Source organism: Ceratotherium simum, chromosome 22 (genome assembly GCF_057802395.1).
Source record: "Ceratotherium simum simum isolate JZ-2026a chromosome 22, ASM5780239v1, whole genome shotgun sequence".
In the NCBI taxonomy this organism is placed as follows: Eukaryota; Metazoa; Chordata; class Mammalia; order Perissodactyla; family Rhinocerotidae; genus Ceratotherium; species Ceratotherium simum.
Window position 1 is genome coordinate 32,728,715 of NC_141921.1, and position 23,494 is coordinate 32,752,208.

Below are 23,494 nucleotides of genomic sequence, written 5' to 3' on the forward strand. Positions count from 1 at the left end.
ATAACAACAAAAGATATAAGCTACCTAAAACAAAATTAGCAAAAGTTGTGCAAGAGACCAACCGTCACAGCTCCAACCGCTCTAAGATTCCAACCACCGTTTCCCACCAGAAGGAGAAGCAGAGGGGACCGGATGGCACTGCTCGGCCTCTCAGACCTGTTGGAGGCTTTCGCACCTCAGCCTCTCTGGTTGTATAGAAGGTCCACAGTCAGTCTCGTTGGGTGCATCCGCGAATAGATCCAACTTCTGGCAAAATCACAGAGCCAGGTGTGTCCTCAGTTGTTAAATCTTTCAGAAGATACTGAATGTCTGGAGTGCTTTGGGGCATGATTCTAGGATGACTCTAATGGAGAAGAGTAAATCCAACTCCTTAAAAATTTAATCCCAAATTGTGGCTCCAACTCTAAGATTTCGATATTGCTTGCAATGTCTTGAGGAAATCGCTGTTGGGCGTTATTCGAGAATGGCTGCTGTGAAAAGTGGCAGACAGCTCCTTACAAAATTGAGTCCCCAATTCTGTCCCCAACTCTTAAGTCTTTGCATCAAATGTCTGAAGTAAATCTGCGCTGTTGGGCTTGATTCTAGGATGGCTCCGATGGAGACCAGTAGGTTCAGCTACTTGCAAACTTGAGTCCCAAACTATGTCCCCAACTCTAAGACTTTCAGATTGCGTCTTAATGTCTGGAGTAAATCCACAGTGTTGGACATGGTTCCAGATTCCAGGATGGTTATGATGGAGATCAGTAAATTCAACTTCTTACAAAATTGAGGTCTGAGGTCTGTCATTTTCTTTCAGCCTCCTGATCATGTGGAATAGCTCAGTGGAGGGTCACAGGCCAGGATGGTTTGCTGTGGAGACGTGTAGATGGACCCCCTTACAAAATGGAGGCTCAAAGTGTGTCCCCCAACTCTTAGCCCTTCCAGATTATATCAAATATCTTTAGTAAATCTACTTTGGAAGATCTTTCTCAGTGGAGATGAGTAAATTGAACTCCCTACAAGGTTTGCCCTCAATTCACATGTCCCAATAATTCAGTGTTGGAATTACCAGGCCAGGCCAGGACAGTTTGCAGTGAAGAGTGGATTGAACCCTTTACAAAATTGAGGCCCAAGCCATGTCTCGACTCTTCAGCTGGGAACCTTGGGAGGCTGCTTTCTCCCATCTGCCACCAGTCCCACTGACAAATTATTTTTTCACTGTGCTTATCTTAGGACACTAACAAAAGTGACTCCCATAGTGTGTTAATGGGCTAGGAATTTTCTGAAGGTAGGCAGTCCTACCAGGGGCCTCCAGGGGACATGTGGTGCAGCTGAGGAGATCTTGTCCAGGCTTAAGTTATTGTGCTTGTGGGGGCTTCCTTGAGCCATAGACCCAGACAGCCAGCCTTGAGCAGGTAGAAATGCGGGACTGGGTCTTTGAGGCCCAAAGGACTCTGTTGTAGGTCATCTCAGGGACTTTCCCTTCCTTTATTTATTTAATTATGTTTTTGCCATTTATTTTATTTTATTTATTATTTATTTATTTTGCTGAGGGACATTTGCCCTGAGCTAACATCTCTGCCAATCTTCCTCTACTTCGTATGTGGGTCACTGCCACAGCATGGCTGACAAGTGGTGTGGGTCCACACCTGGGAACAGAACCCAGGCCACTGAAGCAGAGCATGCTGAACTTAACCACTACACCACGGGGCTGGCTCCATGTTTTTGCCATTTTAAAAGCAGCATTATTGAGATACACTTAACATTATACAACTCACTCACATAAAATGTACAATCCAGTGGTTTTTAGTATATTCACAGAGTTGTCCAACCGTCATGACCACCAATTTTAGAACATTTTTATCATCCCCAAAGGAAACCCTGTACCTTTTAGCAGTCACCCCATCTTCTCTAAATACTCTCCCAGCCCAGCTAACCACTAATCAACTTTCTGTTTCTGTGAACTTGCCTGTGCTTGGTGCCTCATATAAACGCAATCATACAATATGTGGGCTTTTGTGTCTGCTTTCTTTCACTTAGCATAATTTTTTCAAGGTTGGTCCTTGTTCTCACATGTATCAGGACTTTACTTCTTTTTATGACTGAACAACATTTCACTGTATGGACATACCACCACATTTTATTTATTCATCACTTGATGGACATTTGGTTTGCTTCCACTTTTAGGCTAATTATGAATAAGGCTGCTATGAACATTAGTGTACAAACATTTTTATTTCTCTCTCTTTTTTTTTTTGTGAGGAAGATCAGCCCTGAGCTAACATCCATGCTACTCCTCTTCTTTTTGCTGAGGAAGACCAGCTCTGAGCTAACATCTATTGCCAATCCTCCTCCTTTTTTTCCCTTTTTCTCCCCAAGGCCCCAGTAGATAGTTGTATGTCATAGTTGCACATCCTTCTAGTTGCTGTATGTGGGACGCGGCCTCAGCACGGCTGGACAAGCAGTGCCTCGGTGCGCGCCCAGCTTCCAAACCCGGGCTGCCAGTAGCGGAGCACGCGCACTTAACCACTAAGCCATGGGCCAGCCCCATTTTTATTTCTCTTGAGTATATCTCTAGAGTAGAATTACTGGGTCATTTGGTAACTCTGTTTTTTTTTATTATGATAAAAAATATATATATGTAACATAAAATTTGTCATTTTAACCATTTTTAAGTGTACAATTCAGTGGCAATGATTACTTACACAATGTCATGCAATCATCAACACTAGCTATTTCTAAGATTTTTATTACTCCAAAGAGAAAATCTATACACTTTAAGCAATAACTCCCCATTCCTCCCACCCCCACCCCCAGCCCCTGGTAATCTCTAATCTGCTTTCTGTCTCTATGAATTTGCCTATTCTAGATATTTCATATAAGTGGAATCATACAATATTTGTCCTTTTGTGTCTAGTTTGTTTCACTTAGCATAATATTTACAAGGTTTATTCATGTTGTTGTATGTATCAAAATTGCATTCCTTTTTAAGGCTGAATAATATTCCATTGTATGTAAATACCACATGTTGTTTATCCATCCATCAGCTGATGGACATTTGAATTGTTTACATCTTTTGGCTATTGTGAATAATAATGCTGCTATGAATACTGACGTACAAGTTATCTCTTTGAGTTCCTGCTTTTCAGTTCTCTTGGGTGTATACCTAGGAGTGGAATTGCTGGATCATATGGTAATTCTATATTTAGCTCTTTGAGAAACCGCTAAATTCTTTTCCACGGCAGCTGCACCATTTTACACTCCCACTAGTCATGAATGAAGGTTCCAATTTCTCCACATCCTTGCCAACACTTGTTATTATCTGTCTCTTTGCTTACAGGATGTGAGGATTCTTTTATTTTTGAGCCACTTTTTAAAGTTACAATTTTCTAGGAAATCCATTTCAACAAAGTTTTTAGATTTAATGTCCATAAATTTGCACATTAAACAGTGCAGTGTCTTTAATTCTGTCCTCTTGTTTTATTCATGCCTTTTTTTGTGACCAATATGGTCACACAATGGTGTCAATTTTATTAGTCTCAAAGAGTCACTTTCCTTTTTTTTTAATTGGATGATTTTCTGTCAGTTGTAAGGTTTTTGCTATTTCATTTGCGTTTCTACCTTTTATTTTGTCCTTTATTCTACTTACTTGAGTTTTTCAGTTATTTTTCTCACATCTTGAGTTAAAATAAGATTCCAACTGAGGGTGACCCTGAGCAGACTCTGCTACATTTGGTAGTAATTGTCTTTCAGTTAATATTTACTTAGTGCCAGCCATGTAGCTAGTATTGTGGACACCACAGTGAACAACCAGTTAAACTCTCTGCCCTTTAGGCCTTCACCTCAGAGCTGGACTTGTAACTAATTTACATTTGCATAATTTACCAACAAGTGCTTTCAGGGGACAGCCAGGAAATGAGTGAATCCAACTATCTGTGATACAATTAGGAGTGATGGGGACCAGGAACTGGCAAGGGCAGGCCTTGTGTGTATGTGTGTACTTTTTTATTGTGGTAAAATACACCTAACATAAAATTTACCATTTTAATCCTTTTTGAGTATACAATTCAGTGGCATTAAGTACATTCACATTGTTGTGCAATCATCTCCACTATTCACCTTCAGAACATTTTCATCTTCCCACACTGGGACTCTGTACCCATTAAACAATAACTCCCCATACCCCTCTCTCCTTAGTCCCTGGTAACCACTATATTTTCTTTCTATATGCATTTGACTATTCTAAGTACCTCATATAAGTGGAATCATATGATATTTGTCCTTTAGTGTCTAGCTTAGTATAGTATTTTCAAGGTTTATTCATGTTGTACCAGGTATCAGAATTTCATTTCTTTTTAAGGCTGAATAATATTCTATTGTATGTATATACCACATTTTGTTTATCCATTCATACATTGATGGACATTTGGGTTGTTTCCATCTTTTGGCTATTGTGAATAATGCTGTTATAAACACAGGTGTGTAAATATCTGTTCCAATCCTTGCATTCAATGCTTTTGGGTATAAAGCAGAATTGCTGGATCATATGGTAATTCTATGTTTGAGGAACTGCCATACTGTATTCCATAGCGGCCGCACCATTTTACATTCCCACCAGCAATGTATGAGGATTCCAATTTCTCCACATCCTAGCCCACACTTGTTATTTTTTTATTTTTATTTTTTATATAGCTATTCTAGTAGGTTTGAAGTGGTATCTCATTGTGTTTTTGATTTGCATTTCTCTAATGATTAGTGATGTTGAGCATCTTTTCATGTGCTTATTGGCCATTTGTATATCTTCAGAGAAATGTCTATTCAAGTCCTTACCCATTTTTGAGTTGGTTGTTTGTTTCATTTATTATTGAGTTTTAGGAGTTCTTTGTATATTCTGGATATTAATCCCTTATCAGACATATGATTTGCAAATTTTTTTTCCCATTTTGCAGGTTGCCGTCTTGTTCTTGAGAGTTGACAGTCTCCTTTGATGCACAAAAGTGATGAAGGCCAATTTATCTATTTTTTCTTTTGTTGCCTGTGATTCTGGTGTCATAACCAAGAAACTATTGCCAAATCGAATGTCATGAAGCTTTTCCCCTATGTTTTCTTCTAAGAGTTTTATAATTTTACCTCTCACATTTAGGTCTTTGATCCATCTTGAGTTAATTTTTGTATATGGTGTCAGGTAAGGGTCCAACTTCATTCTTTTGCATGTGGATATCCAATGACCCCAGTACCATTTGTTGAAAAGACTGCCCTTTCCCCCACTGAATGATCTTGGCATCCTTGTTGAAAATTAGTTGACCATATATGTGAGGGTTTATTTCTGGGTTCTCAATTCTATTCCATTGGTCTATATGTCTTCCTTTATGCCAGTACCACACTGTTTTGATTAATATAGTAAGTTTTGAAATCGGGGAGTGCGATTCCTCCAACTTTGTGCTTCTTTTTCAAGATCATTTTGGCTATTCAGGGTCTCTTGAGATTCCATACCAATTTTGGGATGGATTTTTTTACTTCTGCAAAAAAAAAGTCATTGAGATTTTGATAGGGATTGCATTGAAACTGTAGATCACTTTGGGTAGTACTGACATCTTAACAATATTAAATCTTCTAATTCATGAACAACAGGATGTCTTTCATTTAGTTACGTCTTCTGTAATATCAACAATGGTTTGAAGTTTTCAGTGTACCAGTCTTGAAAGTCATAGTTATTGTAAATGCCATGCTAGTATTTTGGGGTCGAGTTGAGCCCTCTAGCTGCAGGTTGGAGAATTCTATGAGTGCGCTCTGTTAGGAGGAAGGAAATTTTCAGTGCTGCGAAAGCATAACACAACACTTATCATGTCTTGTTCTCGCCCTAGCTAAAATCTAAGCCCCTTGAAGACAGGGACAGTGCCTTCTCTGCCTCCCCTGAGAATGCCAGTCAGTGCACTCACCACTTTGATATCCACCCACCCAGTAGCCACAATGACTATTTACAAAATGCAAATTTGATCATATCTCCCTGATTAAAACCTTTGAAATGCACTGGTATTACGATAGCTATTATCAACGTGTTCTCCAAAGCCCTGTGGTATGGTCTCTGCCAATCTCTCCTGTCTTAGTAGAAAGTCCCCTTCCTACTCCCTGCCTGCTCTCCAATCATTCTGGTCTTCTTTTCATCTTTCTAAAACAATGTTTTTCAAACATTTCTAATTGCAGCCTACAGTAAGAAATATATTTTACATTGCAACCTGGTTGACATATATAATAACAAATATTTTGCAAACCAGTATTTAGCTTTACTACTTATACAATGGACTCTGAAATTTTCTACTCCATTTCTTAAAAAAAATAGTTGGTACCCAGTAAATTGATATTATGACCAATTAATGAGGAACAACGTGCATTTTGAAAAACACTACTCAGCCTTTCATTTCTTTGCCTCAGGACCTTGGCATGTGCTATTCTCTCTGTCTGGAAAGCTTTCCTTGTATCTTCTTTACCTGGATAGAGCTCACTATTCTTCAAAGTATGAAATCAAAGGATGCTTCGCTCTCTAGAGTCAGCTGCCTGCATTTGAATCCTGAAGATCGTGATGAATGAGTCAATATGTGCAAAGAAAGCGGTGAATGGCAAATAGTAATGCTGCGTATTATTGTGAAAGGTAGTAATTATATAACTGTGTGTTGTTAATATCTGTCTTCCCATACCGCCCAGATTCTAAACTCATGCAGTCAGAGAATTTGGTTAATTTTTGTTCATCCTTATTGCCCTGGCGCCCCACTTCACCTGGCATATGAAAGGCGCTCAGTAAAAACGAAAAGGACCGAGACCAGCCGGAAGAAATAAGTACGAAGAGAGAGGCTGGGGGCGGGGCCTGCGCAGAGCGCCACCACGTCGCTCCAGAGGCCCCGCCCCAAAGGCGGGGCCATGCCCACCAGACGGTCTGCGATCACGTGGGACTCAGCTGGGCGGCCGCGCGGGAAGCTGGGACAAGATGGCGACAGTGAGGCGGGAGCTGCCGCGGAGACTGGTGGGCTTGGCGTCCCTCCGGGCTGTAAGTGCCCCGGCCCGCCGAGGGGCGGCTCCGCAGGCACCGTGACGGTCGAGGTCGGGGGCTTGGCCCGTGGCGGCTGCTCTCTGAGAGAAGCCGGACAGTCTTCAGGCCAGAGTCGGAAGGGCCTTGGAGTCTTGGACCCTCTCTGTCCCGCCCAAATCCCTTGAGGGGCATGGGGAAACTGAGGCCCAGAGATGGAAGCGACTTGCTCAACCCAGGTCCTAATTTCCTCTCCAAAGCTCTTCCTGGTGACCCCGGCACCTTTCTCTCTCTAATTGAGCTTCAGACCTCTCCCGGCTCCTCCTCAGTGAAAATCCCGAATACCCTTCCACTTCCGCGTGGAAAAAGCAAGGTCATCCCCCTCTTCCACCTCCGTGTCCAGCTCTTGTCGCGTTTGGGGACGTTTGGCGCGCTGTCCCAGCGCGCCGAGCGGGACTTGGGGGTCGCGTGGGGCGGCGCTGTGGTTCCCCTGGAATTGTACTGTGGGCCTCTTCGAGTCTGGTGTCGCCCCTTGTCTCCCATGCTCAGTGAGTGAAGGGAATGTGGAGGAGACCTAGTTCTATAAAAGGTTGAATAAATTGTGTAAGGTAAAGCTCAAGCTATAGTGTCCCAGTGGTTCTGCCACTTTCTAGGCTGAGTGACATAATTACTTCCTAAACCTCAGTTTTCTCATCCGTAACGTGGATAAACATTACCTCAGGGTTTTGGAGATGAAAGAAAATGTAGGGAAAGCGTTTGACATTGTTCTAGCTCTTAGTAAATGATCGTCGCTTGTGGTGGTTTTGCCTTAGAGAGTTGAGAAGGAGTTAGAGCTGTGCAGTGGGGAAAATTACACTATCGTGGCAGTGGGCCCCTCTCAGAAAGCCGCTTGAACGTCTACTAGGCCACTCTCCTCCACCAATTGTTCAGGTGTAAAATAAAGATGGTAATTCCAACGTGAAAAATTAAGAAAATTAAATGATATGATATTAATGTGCTTTGAAAAAATTCCTGGTGTCATGAGATAGTGGTGTTAGGCCCTCCACGGGGTTGCTAGCATGGAGTTGGTATCAGAACCAGAGGGTTCACATCCAAACTTCCCCACTTCCTAGCTGTGTGATTTGGAGTAATCTTTCTGAGGCTGTTTCCTCCTCTGTGGAGTTGGGGTAATGATAGCCCCTACACAGTAGGGACTAAATGAGGTCCTGATGCCTGACGTTAGCACTGGGCTTTAGTCAGTATTAGCTGTTGATACAAGTACACCATAGCTCAGGAGGCTGTGGCTCGGGACTTGTGTGGTTAGGTCATCTCTGAGCAGAACTAGGGGTCAAGAGCATGCGCTCTAGATCCACACTGCCAGGTTCAAATATTGGCTCAGTGACTAGCTAACCATGTGACCTTGGGAAAGTTACTTAATCTTTGGGCTTTGGCTTTCCCGCAGTAAAATGGGGATTATAGAAGTTCCTACCTAATAAGGTTGTTGAGAGAATGATATGAATTCATATGTAAAAGGCTCTTAGAAGTGCCTGGCAAATATTGAATGCTTGATAAATGTGAATTGTTATTTTGTTGTTGTTATATGAAGAGTTGTTATGGGGAAGAAAGTGGAATTAACTTTATTCTGTTCTAATAAAAGGAACATGGAAGCAGGTTTTACATTCTTTCAACAACATTCAGCAGTTATTTTTTGAGCCCCTATTATGTCCCAGGGCCTTGGAAATATAGCAATGAATAAAACACAGTCCCTGCCTCAGGAAGCTTACATTACCCTAAAATGATCCCACTGGAATGTACCAGCAGAGGCTGAACATCCCTGTTGGAGGGAGATTCAGCTTGCAGGGACTTTCCAGCTTAGCCTCTTGACTTCATGGAATTCAATGGCTCATCACCTTAGTCTCTAGGAAGCTTTGCTGGCTAAAACTAAGGCCAGTCAGGTGAGTTGTTGAAGTTCCAGCTGATTCATAGCAGGGAGTATTTCCTTCCTGAAGAGTTTCAGGAGTTTGGGATCTTATCAGATTACACAGTGCACCTTTCCCCTTGCCCCACTGCAATATGTTTATCCAGATTACATCAGGTAAAACGCAGTTACTTTGTCTTTTTTTTTTTTTTTTGTGAGGAAGATCAGCCCTGAGCTAACATCCATGCTAATCCTCCTCTTTTTGCTGAGGAAGACCGGCTCTGAGCTAACATCTATTGCCAATCCTCCTCCTTTTTTTCCCCAAAGCCCCAGTAGATAGTTGTATGTCATAGTTGCACGTCCCTCCAGTTGCTGTATGTGGGACGTGGCCTCAGCATGGCCGGACAAGCGGTGCGTCGGTGCGCGCCCAGGATCCGAACCCAGGCCGCCAGTATCGGAGCGCGCGCACTCAACCGCTAAGCCACGGGCCGGCCCCAAAACGAAGTTACTTTGAAGAGTTGTAGTATTAAGAACACAGGAAGGAGGGAAAAGGAGCCTCGTATTGCTTGGTGGTGAAAGGGGAAGATTTGGGGCAGAGTTTCTATAGAGGAGACTCAGGCCTTTTTTTTAACGTCTTCAGCTGCTGAAGGTGTTGTCTCCCCTCAAACCCCCTCTCCTTGTCATCGCCCAGCCTGTGATTGTAACAGAACGGAGCCCTCTCCATCGCCCCAACCCCACAAATTCCAAGATTAGCTACTCCTCCCGACACCCAGTAATTGCGCTTCCTGCATGCATTTATTTGTTATTTCAGTAATGTTTTAATGAGGGCCTGCTTTGTGCCAAGCATAGTGCCAAACACAAGGGATGAAGTGGAGGTCGGGACAGAGTCCCTCACAGAGCGTATGTTGTACTGGAGGAAACACTGAGTAGGCATTCTTTAGCAGTGCTGTGAAGGAGGTAGTTCTAGTCCTGCATTAGAAAGTAATGAGGGTGAGAGGATTGGCAGGTTTACAAAGGGTGGTCAGAGGAGGCCTCTCTATGACTGAAAGATGAAAGGGAGCCAGATGTGGGAATAGCATCCTGGGCATAGGGAACAGTAAGCACTGAGGCCCTGCTGTGAGAGAAAGGCCAGTGGGACTGGAGTCTAGTGACCCCATGGCTGGGGAAGGGTGGTTTGTGGAAGAGTAGGAACAAGTAATGAGTTCACTGAAATCAGCAGGAGCCAAATGATAAGCACCTTATAGGCCATGGTGAGTGGGGGACGGGGGTGAGTCAGCTTTCTAGCCTAAGCAACAGAATGCATGTGATGCTTTTTACTGAGCTAGAGAGGTTGAAGTCAGGCTGGGCTTTAGGAGAAATTAAACAGTTCTGTTTTGTAACTTCTGAGTTTGAGAGGTGCAAATAGGTTTGTGTAAGAAACAAGCTAAAATGCTCACCTGTCAGATAGGCAGTTGGAAATGGGTCTGGACTTCAGGGGAGTTGGAATTGGGCCTGTACTGGGAGCGTGAATCTCTTGTTCATTCCTGTTTCTGAGTGAAATATTCTTTTTGTTCTTAATTCTACAACAGACCATATGTAAATTAAATGGTGAGAAATTGCTTCTTATCTCAGTATTATTGAAGATGACTCTGTTCTTTCAGATTTGTGCCCCTGGAGAATTGTGACAGTCTCTTCCTGTTACTTTTGTTTCCTCTTTTAAACCAAAGGTCAGCACCTCATCTGTGGGTACTTTCCCAAAGCGGGTGAAAATTGTGGAAGTCGGTCCCCGAGATGGACTACAAAATGAAAAGGTAAAGATGGAAATCAACCAGAAACAGTTTTTCGAGCATTGAGAGTTCCATGTGGTCAGTGCAGCAGGGATGGCTAGAGCTGTGCAAGACATGATCGCCCTGCCTGACTTGGGCAGGGTCGGGGAGGCCAGGCAGGCACCTGTGACAGTTAAGCAATCTAAGACAGTGATGCTACAGGTGTGGTGTCCCGGGTCCATCTCAAGGCCCCGTGGGGCAGGTGGCTGGTAAGTGCTGCAGGAGTGTAGAGTGAAGGTAAGGGCATTTATCCAAAGGAAGTCATGAAGGCCACATTCAAAGACCTGTCCTTGGGGATGTTCCTTACAACCCTGTTGTAGCAGCAGAACAGCTGGAAACAACCTCAGTGCTCAGTATGCGGAAAGTTAGATTAAATACATTAATGACTTTTCGTAAAATGGAATATTATGGAGCTGTTAATACAGGAATATATTGACTCAAGCAGATTATAAAATAGTATGTATATTTTTTAATCTTACAGTTTTATGTGAGAAACAAAGTATATATATGTGGGAGCATCTCCCTAGAAAAGGATCTAGAACAGTGCTGTCCAATAGAACTTTCTGTGAAGATGGAAATGTTCTGGACTTGAGCTGTCCTGTCTGGTAGCCACTAGACACATGTGGCTATTGAGCACTTGAAATTTGGCTAGTGTGGCTGGGGAACTGAATTTTTATTTTTTTATAATTTTAATTAAACTAAATAACCACATATGGATAGTGTCTAATGTATTGGACTGCACACATCTAGAAAGTTACATATCAGGGTGTTAATAGTGTTGTCTCTGGGAGGTTTTAAGAGTGGTTTTCTTTTGTTTTTGGCATGTTTTTCCTGAAATAATCATGTATTAATTAGTTTTTCAATAAGAAAAGCTTTTTTTTTTTCTTTAAGCATGATTAGCCTAGCTTTAATATTGAGCGCTTGTTTGGAAACAGTAAGCTGTAAGCTCTATCATGGCAGAATCATGTCTGTTTTATTCACTGCTGTATGCCTAGCACCTAGTACAATCCATGGAACATGGAGGGCTGTCAAAAATTACTTGTGGAATGGATTAAGTTAAAGCAGGAGAGAAATTGGTTGTGGGGGTGGGGTGCTGGCAAGAAGGACTTGGAGTTCTTAGGATTTTTGACCTAATCCTGTAAGTACTAGGGAGCCATAGAAGGCTTTTGAGCAGGAGAGTGAAATAATGGAGACTGTTTTAAATGGATTCCTGTGTGGGATGAATTGGTAGAGTGAGAGCATGCCATAAAATGCATAGGATAGTGATGGTAGATTTGGAAAGAGGAATCCACAGAATCTGGTGAGCAGCTAGACATGGTGGGGGAGGGAGAGAAAGAAGCAATAGGCTGAACATGTGAGGATGAGATCCTATGCCAGTTGGGAGACAGAAAAGGGGAGGGTGTGACACTTTGGGGGCCCCATCTCACAGGACCCAGAGGGTTAGTCATCTCTGCCCTTTCAGGCCATGGCACATTGATCTCAATTTGTTTATAAGTCATAAAGTAACAAACATTTACTTAAGAAAAAGCCTGTATGGCAGAAAAATACTTCCATGTAAATATTAACCCCTTTTCGAGTTAATATTTTAACCTGAATAGTATCTGTAGAACTTGAAGACAAGTCTCATACCCCACCTATTGGTGAGGATTACATGTGAATTCATGTTAGTGTTTGGAAGTTGGGGTAGTAAAGTGCTCGCCGCAGCAAAGGCTTTGAAATAACAGGCAGTGCATTCTGAGACCATTTTATTCCCAACTTTGCTGACCTATCTTTTCTGGTGTTTCTCTCCCCATTGCAGAATATCGTACCTACCCCTGTGAAAATCAAGCTGATAGACATGCTTTCTGAAGCCGGACTTCCCGTTATAGAAGCCACCAGCTTTGTGTCCCCTAAGTGGGTTCCCCAGGTGAGCCCCAGCCTTCATTAAGAGGTGTTTCTCAGGGCCGGCCCCGTGGCTTAGCGGTTAAGTGCACGCGCTCCGCTGCTGGCAGCCCGGGTTCGGATCCCGGGCGTGCACCAACGCACCGCTTCGCCGGCCATGCTGAGGCCGCGTCCCACATACAGCAACTAGAAGGATATGCGACTATGACATACAACTGTCTACTGGGGCTTTGGGGGTAAAAAAAGGAGGAGGGTTGGCAATAGATGTTAGCTCAGAGCCGGTCTTCCTCAGCAAAAAGAGGAGGATTAGCATGGATGTTAGCTCAGGGCTGATCTTCCTCTCAAAAAAAAAAAATTAAATAAATAAATAAAAATAAAAATATTAAAAAAAAAAAAAAAAGAGGTGTTTCTCAGATGAGAGGGATGTAAAGTTTTGCATTTTCCCTGGAAGTAAGTAGAAGTCCTGAACATAGGTTTCCAGATGTCTGGCTTTTAGAGGTCTCAGGTGATTCATGGGAGCGTGGCAGCAAAAGAACCTCACCTGGGAGGTGGAAGGCTTGGATTCAGTCTTAGCTCTGCCCCTGACTTGCTTGGTGACCTTGGAGAGGCCTTCCCTCTCCAGGCTGAAGATGACTGCTCAGGTCTCTTCTGGATCTAGAAGTCTAGAGTCTTTAGGCCTGTCTGGAGACATGGTTTCTGCATTTGTAAAAGGGAAAGACTGATGACTCCTGATTCACAGTCAGTCAAGTGGGAAGAAAGATCTTGTGTCAGCTGAATGTTAAATAACACAGAGAGAGCTGAGCCCAGTGCCTGGCTCGGTGTATGCTCTCAGTAAATGGCTGGTAGTAGTATTACTGCCGGTACTGCTTGTGTAAAGCTGACGGTATGGGCCATATGGAGAAGTTGAGGCTATCACTGATACCAAGGAGCCTTCTGGCCCGTCATCAGTCCAACAGATAGTTAAAGCATTGGGGAGACTCAGCTCTGCAAAAGGACTCATTTGCTAAGGGTTCTGGAGAACAGAGATTTCATGATAAAAAGATTTTCTCTACTTGAGCTCTCTGCCTGCCCTTGGCAGTGACTTGGCAATGTCTCCTTTGGCTCCCAGATGGCTGACCACACTGAAGTCTTGAAGGGCATCCAGAAATTTCCTGGCATCAACTACCCAGTCCTGACCCCAAATTTCAAAGGCTTCCAGGCAGCGGTAAGAGACTAGCTTGGTGGGGGCCCCTGAAGTGAGACTGAGGGCCGTAGTCCCTGTCCCGGGATGTCTTTCTGAATGACTTGTCTCCAGTGGTGATGAGCACTGGCAGACAGACCCAGGGGCAGTCCTGGCCCTGCTACTCCCAGCTCTCTGCTCTTGACAAGCTGCTTAACCTCCCTGAGCCTCAGATCCTGCCTATAAAATAGGGCTAATGATAGCACCTAATGTTGTGAGGATTTCAGAAGATAGAGTGCACATAAATTGCTTAGCAAGAGCCTGGTGGAAGATAATAGCTTCATAAATACTAGCTCTTGTTGTTATTACCCATTTCCTCTTTAAAGAAAGATAATCAAGGTTTCCACGAGAGTTTCAAAAGTAGTTGCTAGTATCTGCCAACTTTCTTATAATTTTAGATGAGAACATCATTGCAGATGTCGATTCTGAATTTAGGCAAAAAGCTTCTTTTAAGAGTGACTTCCAGGGGCCAGCCCCGTGGCCAAGTGGTTAAAGTTCCATGTGCTCTGCTTTGGTGGCCTGGGTTTGCGGGTTCGGATCCCAGGCGCAGACCTACGCCACTCGTCAGCCATGCTGTGGCAGTGACCCACATATAAAATAGAGGAAGATTGGCACAGGTGTTAGCTCAGGGCTAATCTTCCTCAAGCAAAAAAAAAAAAAGAGGAAGATTGGCAACAGATGTTAGCTCAGGGTGACTCTTCCTCAGCAGAAAAAAAAAAAAGTGACTTCCAGGGTGGTGATGGCAGCAGCAGTGTTGGTCCTTGGGGGAAGGCCAAGCTTTCTTTATTATTGAAATCTAATTCACTCTGTTAATTTCCTACAGCTGCCCTTACAAAGTACCAAAAACTAGGTGGCTTAAAACAACAGAAATGGGGCCGGCCCCGTGGCTTAGCGGTTAAGTGCACGCGCTCCGATGCTGGTGGCCCGGGGTTCAGATCCCGGGCGCGCACCGACACACCGCTTCTCTGGCCATACTGAGGCCGCATCCCACATACAGCAGCTAGAAGGATGTGCAGTTATGACACAACTATCTACTGGGGCTTTGGGGGAAAAAAAATAATAAATAAATAAAATTATAAAAAAGACAAAAAAAACAACAGAAATATATTTTCTCACAGTTCTGGAGGCCAGAAGTCCAAAATCAAGGTGTCAGCAGGGTTGGTTCCTATTCAGGGCTCTGAGGGAGAATCTGTTCCATGCTTCTCTCCTAGTTTCTGGTGACAACTGGCAATCCTTGGCATTCCTTTGCTTATGGATGCATCACTCCAGTATCTACCTGCATCTTCACTGGCCTTCCCCTTGTGTCTGTCTTCACATGGCTGCGTGTTATAAGGGCACCAGTCATATTGGAGTAGGGACCAATGTGACCTCATCTTAGCTAGTTAATCTACAATGACCCTATTTCCAAATCAGGTTCCTTTCTGAGGTTCTAGGGGTCAGGATTTCAACATATGATTTTGGGAAGGGCACGATTCAACCTGTAACATCCATTTATCATAAAATTCACTATAAGACAAGAGTTTTGCCACTCTGTGTCGGTGTTCCTTGAAGAGAAAATGCTGAAAAGAGTTCACGTGGCTGTTGGCAGGTTGCTGCTGGAGCCAAGGAAGTGAGCATCTTTGGAGCTGCCTCGGAGCTCTTCACCAAGAAGAACATCAACTGCTCCATTGACGAGAGTGTGCGGCGGTTCAGCGACATCCTGCAGGCAGCTCGGGCAACCAGCATCCCTGTGCGGGGGTGAGTGTGGGCACATCCAGTTGCCCTCCTTTCCTCAGTACCGTTCTGGAGTGAGGCCGGGCTCTGACTCAAGCAGCCCTCCCCCACAAACTCCTTATCTCGGGTGCAGGCCGCCTGAGCTCCACACTTAGACACTCGTCTCAAGTGAATGTGGTCAGAAGAAATTCTAGCAAGTGCTTTCTCCAAACCTGACTTTTGGGTCAGTTCACCAGAGGATCTGGCAAAACAGACACTAAACGAGGTTTGTGGAGGTCAGTTTAATCCTGGCTCCACCACCAACTCTTCACACACCCCTGAAGAAGCCCCTGGGTCTCTAAGTTTCCAGCATCACGTCTTTAATAGCAGTAGTGCCAGGCATTGTCCATGTGTTATCTAACTGTAGCCTTACAGTCGCCCAGCAAGGAGGGGGCTATCCCCACTTACAGATGACAACACCGAGGCTCAGGAAGAATGAAGAGTCAGCTGTAAGGTCACAGCAGTCCAGGCTGCAGCCAGAGTACTCTCTGAAAAGTGCACGTCTGATCACATCACTCCCTGGTTGAAGACCTTTCAGTGACTCCCAGCTCCAGACTGTTCAGCATGTTGTACAAGACCCTGCCACTCTCTGTAGCCTCATTGCTCACTGTTCCCCTCTGGCCCTGCTTCCTCTGCACGCTGCGTTCCAGCCCAACTGGAACTTCTTTCCATTTGTCACATGCTCCCACTCTCTCTTGCCTCTGGAACTTTGCACCTGCTTTCTATGGACTCAGAACTCTCTTCCTCCTACAACCTACTTGTCAGGGCTAACTCCTGCTCATCTTCTGGTCCCCTCATGGGTGCCAGTTTCTCCAAGAAGCTTTCTCTGTCCCTCAGCTGGAGTTGGTGCCCTTCCTCTGGGCTGCTGTGCAGAGCCCACATTTCTCAGTCCCTGACATGCTCCTTCTCCCAGCTCAGGGACTAGCACACAGTAGGTGCTCAGGGACTAACGGGCATATGGATGGGTGGGGAAGTAGGGGCTCCTCACGTCTGTCTGACCCCCAAGCCTGTGCTCTTTCTTCAGTGTCTCTTATCTTTTTCTTGCTCAGTAATGGCTGGAGAATAAGGGGGAGAATTGAAATGAAAAAATATACACGTCTTTGAGTCTGAAATTATTTATCCAGCAGACATTTATTATGCCTCTTAATATGCAGAATAGTTTGCTAGACTCTAAAAGGTTTTAATGGTACCTCATCTCCAGTGGGCTGGGTGGAAATAGAAGCTGTCTACATGCAAGAACCAGACTCCTTACCATAGCTTGCAAGACCCCATGATTGGGCCCGTGCCCACCTCTCCACCTCACGTTGTATTTCTCTGCCCCTCGCTCTCCATGCTGCAGCTCTGCTCTCCTTGTTCTGTGTCTGAACATGCCCACTCTTCCATCTCAGAGCTGCTACACTGGCGCTTCTCTCTGCCTGCAGTGCCCTTCCCCTGGCTCTCCCCCCGCTCTCAGCTTCAGCATCATGTCTTCACAGAGACCTTCCCGGACCACCCTAGCTGCTGGTGGCCTCCTCTAATGGCACACTTGCCTGTTCTTCCCTTCATAGCACATCACTGTCTGAGATTATCCCCTTCACTTATTTGGCTGCCTTTTTATCAGCTCTCTCCCTAACTTGCAATAAGCTCCATGAGGTAGGGACTTAGTCTTCCTCACTGCACTACCCCAGTGCCTGGCACATAGTGGGCAACTCAGTAAACGCCAGTTGAATAAATGAGTGCATGAATCCTCTGCTCACCGGAGCAGCTGATCCCTTGGTCTCAGGTCAGCCCAGCTCTTCTGTTCCTGCCTTTGGTTTCATGAGTCCTCGGTCCCCTCCTGTGAGTATGGGCCCCAGCTCCCCTGGCCCATGTTCTGCTTTACCTCACCTCTGTGCGGCTCAGTGCCTGCTCACATTGCCCTCTCTAGCTTTGCCTCCTCCTCGACTGGTCTCTGGCTGCCTCTCCTGAGACCTAGGCAGCCTCTGCTTCCTGAACTACAGGCCTTGTAGTCCCCTCCCTGCCCTGCCTTGGCTCTCCACTGCCCCCTCCTGGCACTAAGCGGCACTACCGTCATTCTGGCTCCACATCATTGAAATAGCCTTTCACCCAGGCGCTTGGCCTCCTGCCCAGCTTCAGGCTCTGATTGTGGGCAAACCAGGGACGTGTGTCAGACAGCGACCCTGCCTCAGCCTGCTGGCCAGAGAGCTCGCGGGCTCTGACACCACTCCTTGCCTGTCTTCCCACAGGTATGTCTCCTGTGTGCTTGGATGCCCCTATGAAGGGAAGATCTCCCCGGCCAAAGTAGCTGAGGTGTGTGTGTGTCAGGGCGGGGTTTTCTGAGGGTTGGCTACCTTGCCTGCTCCGAGTGCACAGCCTCTCCTTGCCACCCTTTCCTGGCGGGTCACTCATTTCATTTGTTCCCCCAGCTCCTTCATTAAGGCCCTCACTGGCTCCTGGAGGCCCACCTCCTAGCCCAGCCTGGAGTCTCTGAAGCCCCTGCCTTCTACCCCAGAGTGAAAGCCTCCGATTCAGTTTCCATTCTGGTCAGTGGACAGGTGATAGTTGAGGTGATAATTCTCTGCAGAGGGGTTCCTGACCCAAGAGTTCCTGCAGTTCCTTGTAGTTGTCGGAAAGGCCACTTGACAGCCTCTGAGCAGTAACCAAGTCTGCTCTGAGAAGAACCAGTGCGGGAATTGAGTTTGAGCAACACGAGAGCTTATGTCATTTAGTCCTCAAAACCACCCTGCAAACTTTGCAGCTGAGGAAGTAGACTGACTAACTTGCCATGCAGGTTGCATGTGGTGAAACCAGGGCTCAGCTCCCATCTTGTTTACCTCCAAAGCCCACTTGCTCTTTCCACAACACCATGTAGCATCCAAAAATGAGGAATGCTGACGGTAGCAATTGCTTATTGAGAGGGGCTGCTGTGCTCCAGGTCTCAGCCTCCTGATGCCGCCAGGCCTCACCCTGCAGAGGCTCATCGCTGTTTTTCAGAAGCAGAAATTGAAGCTCAGAAAAGTTAAGTCCCTTTCCAAGGTCCCATAGCTAGTGAGCAGCAGAACTGGGATTTCAATCCAGCATCACATCACTCCAAAGCCTGCTCCTTCCTCTGCACACTCTGCCGCCCACAGTCTGCCACAGCTCCTTATCCCTCTGCCTGCCTGGGCAGTGGGGGGAGGGGGCTCACCGTATCCTTTATCCAGCAGACTGTTGAGTATCATGTACGTCCCTGGCCCTGCCACATCCTCCCTCCACCTTCTCCAGCAGAACAGTGTGGGGCAGCTTCTCCTTGGGTGGGGCAGATACTGCTCTGGTTTTGCAGTGATTTTAGAGGTTTGCAGATGGACTTCTGAACATTTTAATAGTTAGGTATTTCTCCTAAAACTGTATAACTAGCACTTCAGACCCATGATTTCACAGATCTTCTCACAGAGGATAAAGCTGCGTGAAAGGAATAAGTTTTACTGATTCCGATACTTGGGTCTGACACAGTGTGTGAAGGTGGTAAGTGAAGGCCTGAAGGCAGAGACGGGTGGGAGGAAAGCCCAGGAGTTGGAGCCCAGGGCCTGCACCAGTGGCGGCTCTGCTCCCTTGCATCCCAGTCTTGTGGAGCAGGAAGAGGATTATTGTTCCCACTCAGCAAGTTGTAAGAAACCTATCATGCGATGGGATTTTAGTGCTTCAGACGGGGAGGTGTTCTGCATAGGTGAAGGACCCCTGGCTTAGGGAATCTGGTGTCCTCCATATGCCTACTTGTTTCCCCAGGTTGCCAAGAAGATGTACTCAATGGGCTGCTACGAGATCTCCCTGGGGGACACCATCGGCGTGGGCACCCCTGGGGGCATGAAGGATATGCTGTCTGCTGTCATGTACGAGGTGCCAGTGGCTGCCCTGGCTGTCCACTGCCATGACACCTATGGCCAGGCCCTGGCCAACACCTTGATGGCCCTGCAGGTAATCAGGGCATATCTTAGGAGAAAGGCACATGTCCATTCTTCCAAAGGGCATGGTGGCAGGACAGCTATGTTCCCTCTTTCAGCCTGCACTCACCATGCTGAATGCTGATGCCTGTGTGCCAGGCCCTGGAATGGCCGTAGTGGACACAGACATGAGACCTTGCCCTGAAAAGGCCCACATCTGTCTGTTAGGGGAGACAGTCAGGGGAGTTAGGTGATAATCCTCATACATTATGGCAGATACCACAAAGAGAGGAAGCACGGGGCTGAGGCAGGCCCCCATCCCAGCTGGGGTGGTCAGAGAGGATTTGCCAGAAGAGGCCTGAGCGAGACTTGAAGGACGTGAAGAAGTTAAGCAGTTGAAAGAGGGAGGTGGAAAGGTGAGTAGGCAGCACTGCGTGGCAGGACTAAGGTGGGGTTCGGAGGACTCAGGCGCTGGCCCTGTGATCGCATCCAGGGTTGTGAGTGTGTGCACGCACCTGTGTGAGGGGAGCAGGCAAGGAGACAGGAAGTAGGGAGGTAGGCAGAGGTCACTCAGAGGGAGAGCCTTCAATGTTGTTGCCCAAAGATTGGACTAAGACCTCAGATTGGGTTTCCCTTGAGGTTTGCTTCTTATGGGCTGGCCCAGAATGAGGATTCCATGGACTGGCGGCCCTTAGAAAGAAAGTTCTGAATATCTGACCACAGGCTACCTTGCTGTAGCATTAGTCCAAGTCTAACCTGTTGTCTCTAGGTTACCTAGAGCAATCTTGGGCCACCTTTTTTTTTACTCTCAAGTTATCTTCTAGAGGCTCATATCTTTAAGCCAGATGATTCTATTACCTTCTGGGTCTGTTTTCTCCGAGTTGTAGTTGTCAATGTTAAGGTCTGTTAGAGGATTAAGGAGAGAGGAGAAAGTGACACAGTCACCTAGGAGAGTAGGAAGCTGCTGACCTAGGGAAATGCAGTCAGCCCATGGAATAGGCCTCGAGGGGTTAGAGGTCCAACTTGCAGTGAGAGCAGCCTTGGGTGGGGGCAGGAGAGCTTACATGAATCACAGTGAACAGCAGGGGCCTGAAATCTCAATGGGGGAGGGGGTTACTTTAGGTCAGTGGTGATCAGGAAGGGCTTCTCTGAGGTGGTGGCTTTTAGGCTGAGACCTTAAGGTTGAGAAGGAGTCAACCACGAAAGGAACTGAGGGAAGATATTCCTGGCAGAGGAAACAGTATATGCAAAAAAGACTCACACTGTTCAGGAACTAAAAAGAGAAACACTCTCTCTTTCTTTCAGTGGGATTTTCACTTTAACAGAATTCTTAGCCAAAGGAATGAATAACTGTCAGTGGAATTTCAAGCAGCAGACAATTGGGAGGTTCACAAGGACCGCCTTTGTAGGCTCTGGTCCCCACAGTGACAGCCATGTCTCACCATCCTTATGTTTCTAGATGGGAGTGAGTGTCGTGGACTCTTCTGTGGCAGGACTTGGAGGCTGTCCCTATGCACAGGGGGCATCGGGAAACTTGGCTACGGAGGACCTCGTCTACATGCTGGCAGGCTTGGGCATTCACACGGTAAGCCCGCCTGCCCCCTGGTGGCGGCAGCCCTGAACTGACCACAGCTCAGCCTGAAGCAGATGGGGTTTGTTGAAGGATTGGGGGGCGGGGCCGGGGGGGGGGCGCGGTTAAGAGGGAAGGGTGCCAGGGGATTAGGGATGTTTTAGCTTAGGGTTTTGAGATGGCACAGTGTGGTTGATCGAGGCCTCGAGGCCAGGCTCTCAGTGTGAGTTTGACAGTTCAGTTCGAGGAGGCACCAAGATGTAGGAAAGAGCCCTGAAAGGGGTGAGGCCCACCTGAAATGAGTCCGTTCCCTTTGAACCTTTGTTTCGTCCTCTGTGAAATGAGGGCAGTAGAATTAGACAGACCCCCAGGGCTCTGTCAGAGTAAGGCCCCTCAGTGTGGGTTGGAGGCAGTATACCGTCTGTGCTTTGGGATCAGATGGAACTGAGTTTAAAACCTAGTCCTGCCACTCACAGGCTGTGTGACCTGACAGATTGCTTCACCTCTCTGGGCCTAAGAAATAGGAGTAATAATAGCACTTATCTTGTAGGGCTGTTACGAGGATTAGGTAGGCAGTAGAATTCTTGGCCCAGAGCTGAGCCCACAGCACACATCAGTCCATAGGAGCTATTGTCATGAACAGAGGTTTTGCTGTGGCCCTTTTAGTTGGCGTTTTTACTCCCGCCTCTCTCTGCTTCACAGTCCTTATGTCACTGGGTAGTTTTTGACCACTATGGGCCAGGCCCTGTGCTAGGCCCTGGCGATGGAGTACTGAACAAGACTGATGAGACCCCTACCCAGGGGGCGGCACTACAGCCATGACACAGATTGAGGCATTTTATACAGGGGAGTCAGAGGGGCAACCCCAGATGCCAGGACACACCTCACAGGCAGCTGGTGTCCCCCATCAGAGGCACAAGAGCCTGTTTGTCTTCACCTTTACTCTTTCAGTATCACAGTTGTCTGTCCAGACTGATGTTTCCCTGGGCGTTGAGGGCATGTCATGACTTACTGCATCCTCTAACTTGTTTCTCAAAGGGTGTGAACCTCCAGAAGCTCCTGGAAGCTGGGACCTTTATCTGTCAAGCCCTGAACAGAAAAACCAGCTCTAAAGTGGCTCAGGCTACCTGTAAACTGTGAGTCCCCTGCCCACCCGAAGCCCTGGGGACTGTGTGGGACTAGGGGCATGGATGATGCACCAATGAGTACATGGAAATGGAAATGAAATTCACAGGAGGAGGCACCTCACCACCAGCCCTGCACATAGGTCTGTCCTGGCAGAAAGGAGCCGACAGACAGGAGCTGCTTGGCTTCAGGCCCTCCCTGCCTGACCTGAGCATGAGGGAGAGGCTTTGGGGGCTAGAGGTCTCCTTTCACCACGGACTCAGCAGTCAGGCGTTGAATGCCTGAGGGCACTTGGGAACCCAATTCCCCGGCTTGGGTTGATCCTCAAGTCTCATCTCTGATGAAATCTGCCAGCGGCTCCTCTACACAGCTGGGCCCTGCCGTAGCCTTGGGGCCATTGCTCTCTGATGTCACAGGGCAAAGGGCAGGAGTTTCTCCCCAGGCTGGCAGAGGGCATTTGCTGAAGGGGTGAGGGCTGAGCTGCTGTGCTGGCCACCTGCCAACTCCAGCACTTCTGGAAAATCTCCACTCTATGGTGATTTTTGAAAACAGTTTATGTAATTAAGGTTTAATGACCCAGAACCATTCCAGTATGCTGTTGTGCAGATGTGTGTATATACGGGGGGCGGGGGGGGGGGATTAAACATCTTTACAACACTGCACTCAGAGAAAAATGTGGACTTCAGTTTATTAATCTCTGGATTTTCTCCGTTGCCCCACCTGAGCCCCAAATTCATAGTGACTGGACCTCAGCAGCTCTGGGCTTACTCAGGGCTGGCCGGAACACCCTGGAGAAGCAGTTTCTGAGACTGCTGACTCTGAGCAGGGCTGCTGCACAAGGCAGCAGCCGCCACGTGCTCCTCTGGGTCTGGGCGCCCTTACCTGTGGGTACCAGGGCTCTGCCGTTGGTCAGTCGTCCTTGCTGGACTCGGCCGGCCAGGGCACCCCAGGCTGTGGGAAACCCTCCTGCGTTTGCTGCTTTGCTCAGGTTGCATCACTCAGTATGTCATGCCTTTATACACATCATTCCCCAGCCCTACCTTTATTCTAAACAGAAACATAAAAGCATTTTCTAACCTGCTGTGGTAGGTAGGGTGCAGACAGACCGTTCCCAGCAGCACACGGTTTGTGAAGGCTGAGTGTAATCAGCACTGTAATTCCTACCTCAGCGCTGCGGGGGTTCGGTCTAGCCTTCCCAGGACCAGCAGCCTGTGGGCGGGCGCCGGCCCTACTGCCTCTGTTCCAGGCAGCCATACATTTCCTCCAAGGGCGCCTCTGAAGAAAGGGGACAAAAGGGTTGGAGAGCCTGTGGGTGAGCGTGGGGCCGGGGTCGTCGGCTCCCCCTC

The 23,494-nt window shown here is 46.8% G+C and overlaps 1 protein-coding gene across 4 annotated transcripts; it reads left to right on the forward strand.

The window, feature by feature from the left end:
- The first annotated feature begins 6,918 nt into the window (after nucleotides 1-6,918).
- On the forward strand, nucleotides 6,919-22,770 carry HMGCL (3-hydroxy-3-methylglutaryl-CoA lyase). 4 transcript variants are annotated; one of them, XM_004425723.3, is made up of 9 exons: nucleotides 6,919-7,021; nucleotides 10,604-10,687; nucleotides 12,501-12,608; nucleotides 13,692-13,787; nucleotides 15,391-15,539; nucleotides 17,780-17,843; nucleotides 19,299-19,487; nucleotides 20,913-21,038; nucleotides 22,062-22,770. In XM_004425723.3, exons 1-9 carry the CDS (start codon nucleotides 6,962-6,964, stop codon nucleotides 22,161-22,163), a joined length of 978 nt encoding a protein of 325 aa, XP_004425780.1. In that variant the 5' UTR covers nucleotides 6,919-6,961; the 3' UTR covers nucleotides 22,164-22,770. The 4 variants fall into 4 exon arrangements, with proteins under 4 accessions (XP_004425780.1, XP_087302697.1, XP_087302698.1 ...); XM_087446571.1 differs by having other exon boundaries at nucleotides 6,931-6,997; XM_087446572.1 differs by having other exon boundaries at nucleotides 6,951-7,239.
- The last annotated feature ends 724 nt before the right edge of the window (nucleotides 22,771-23,494 follow it).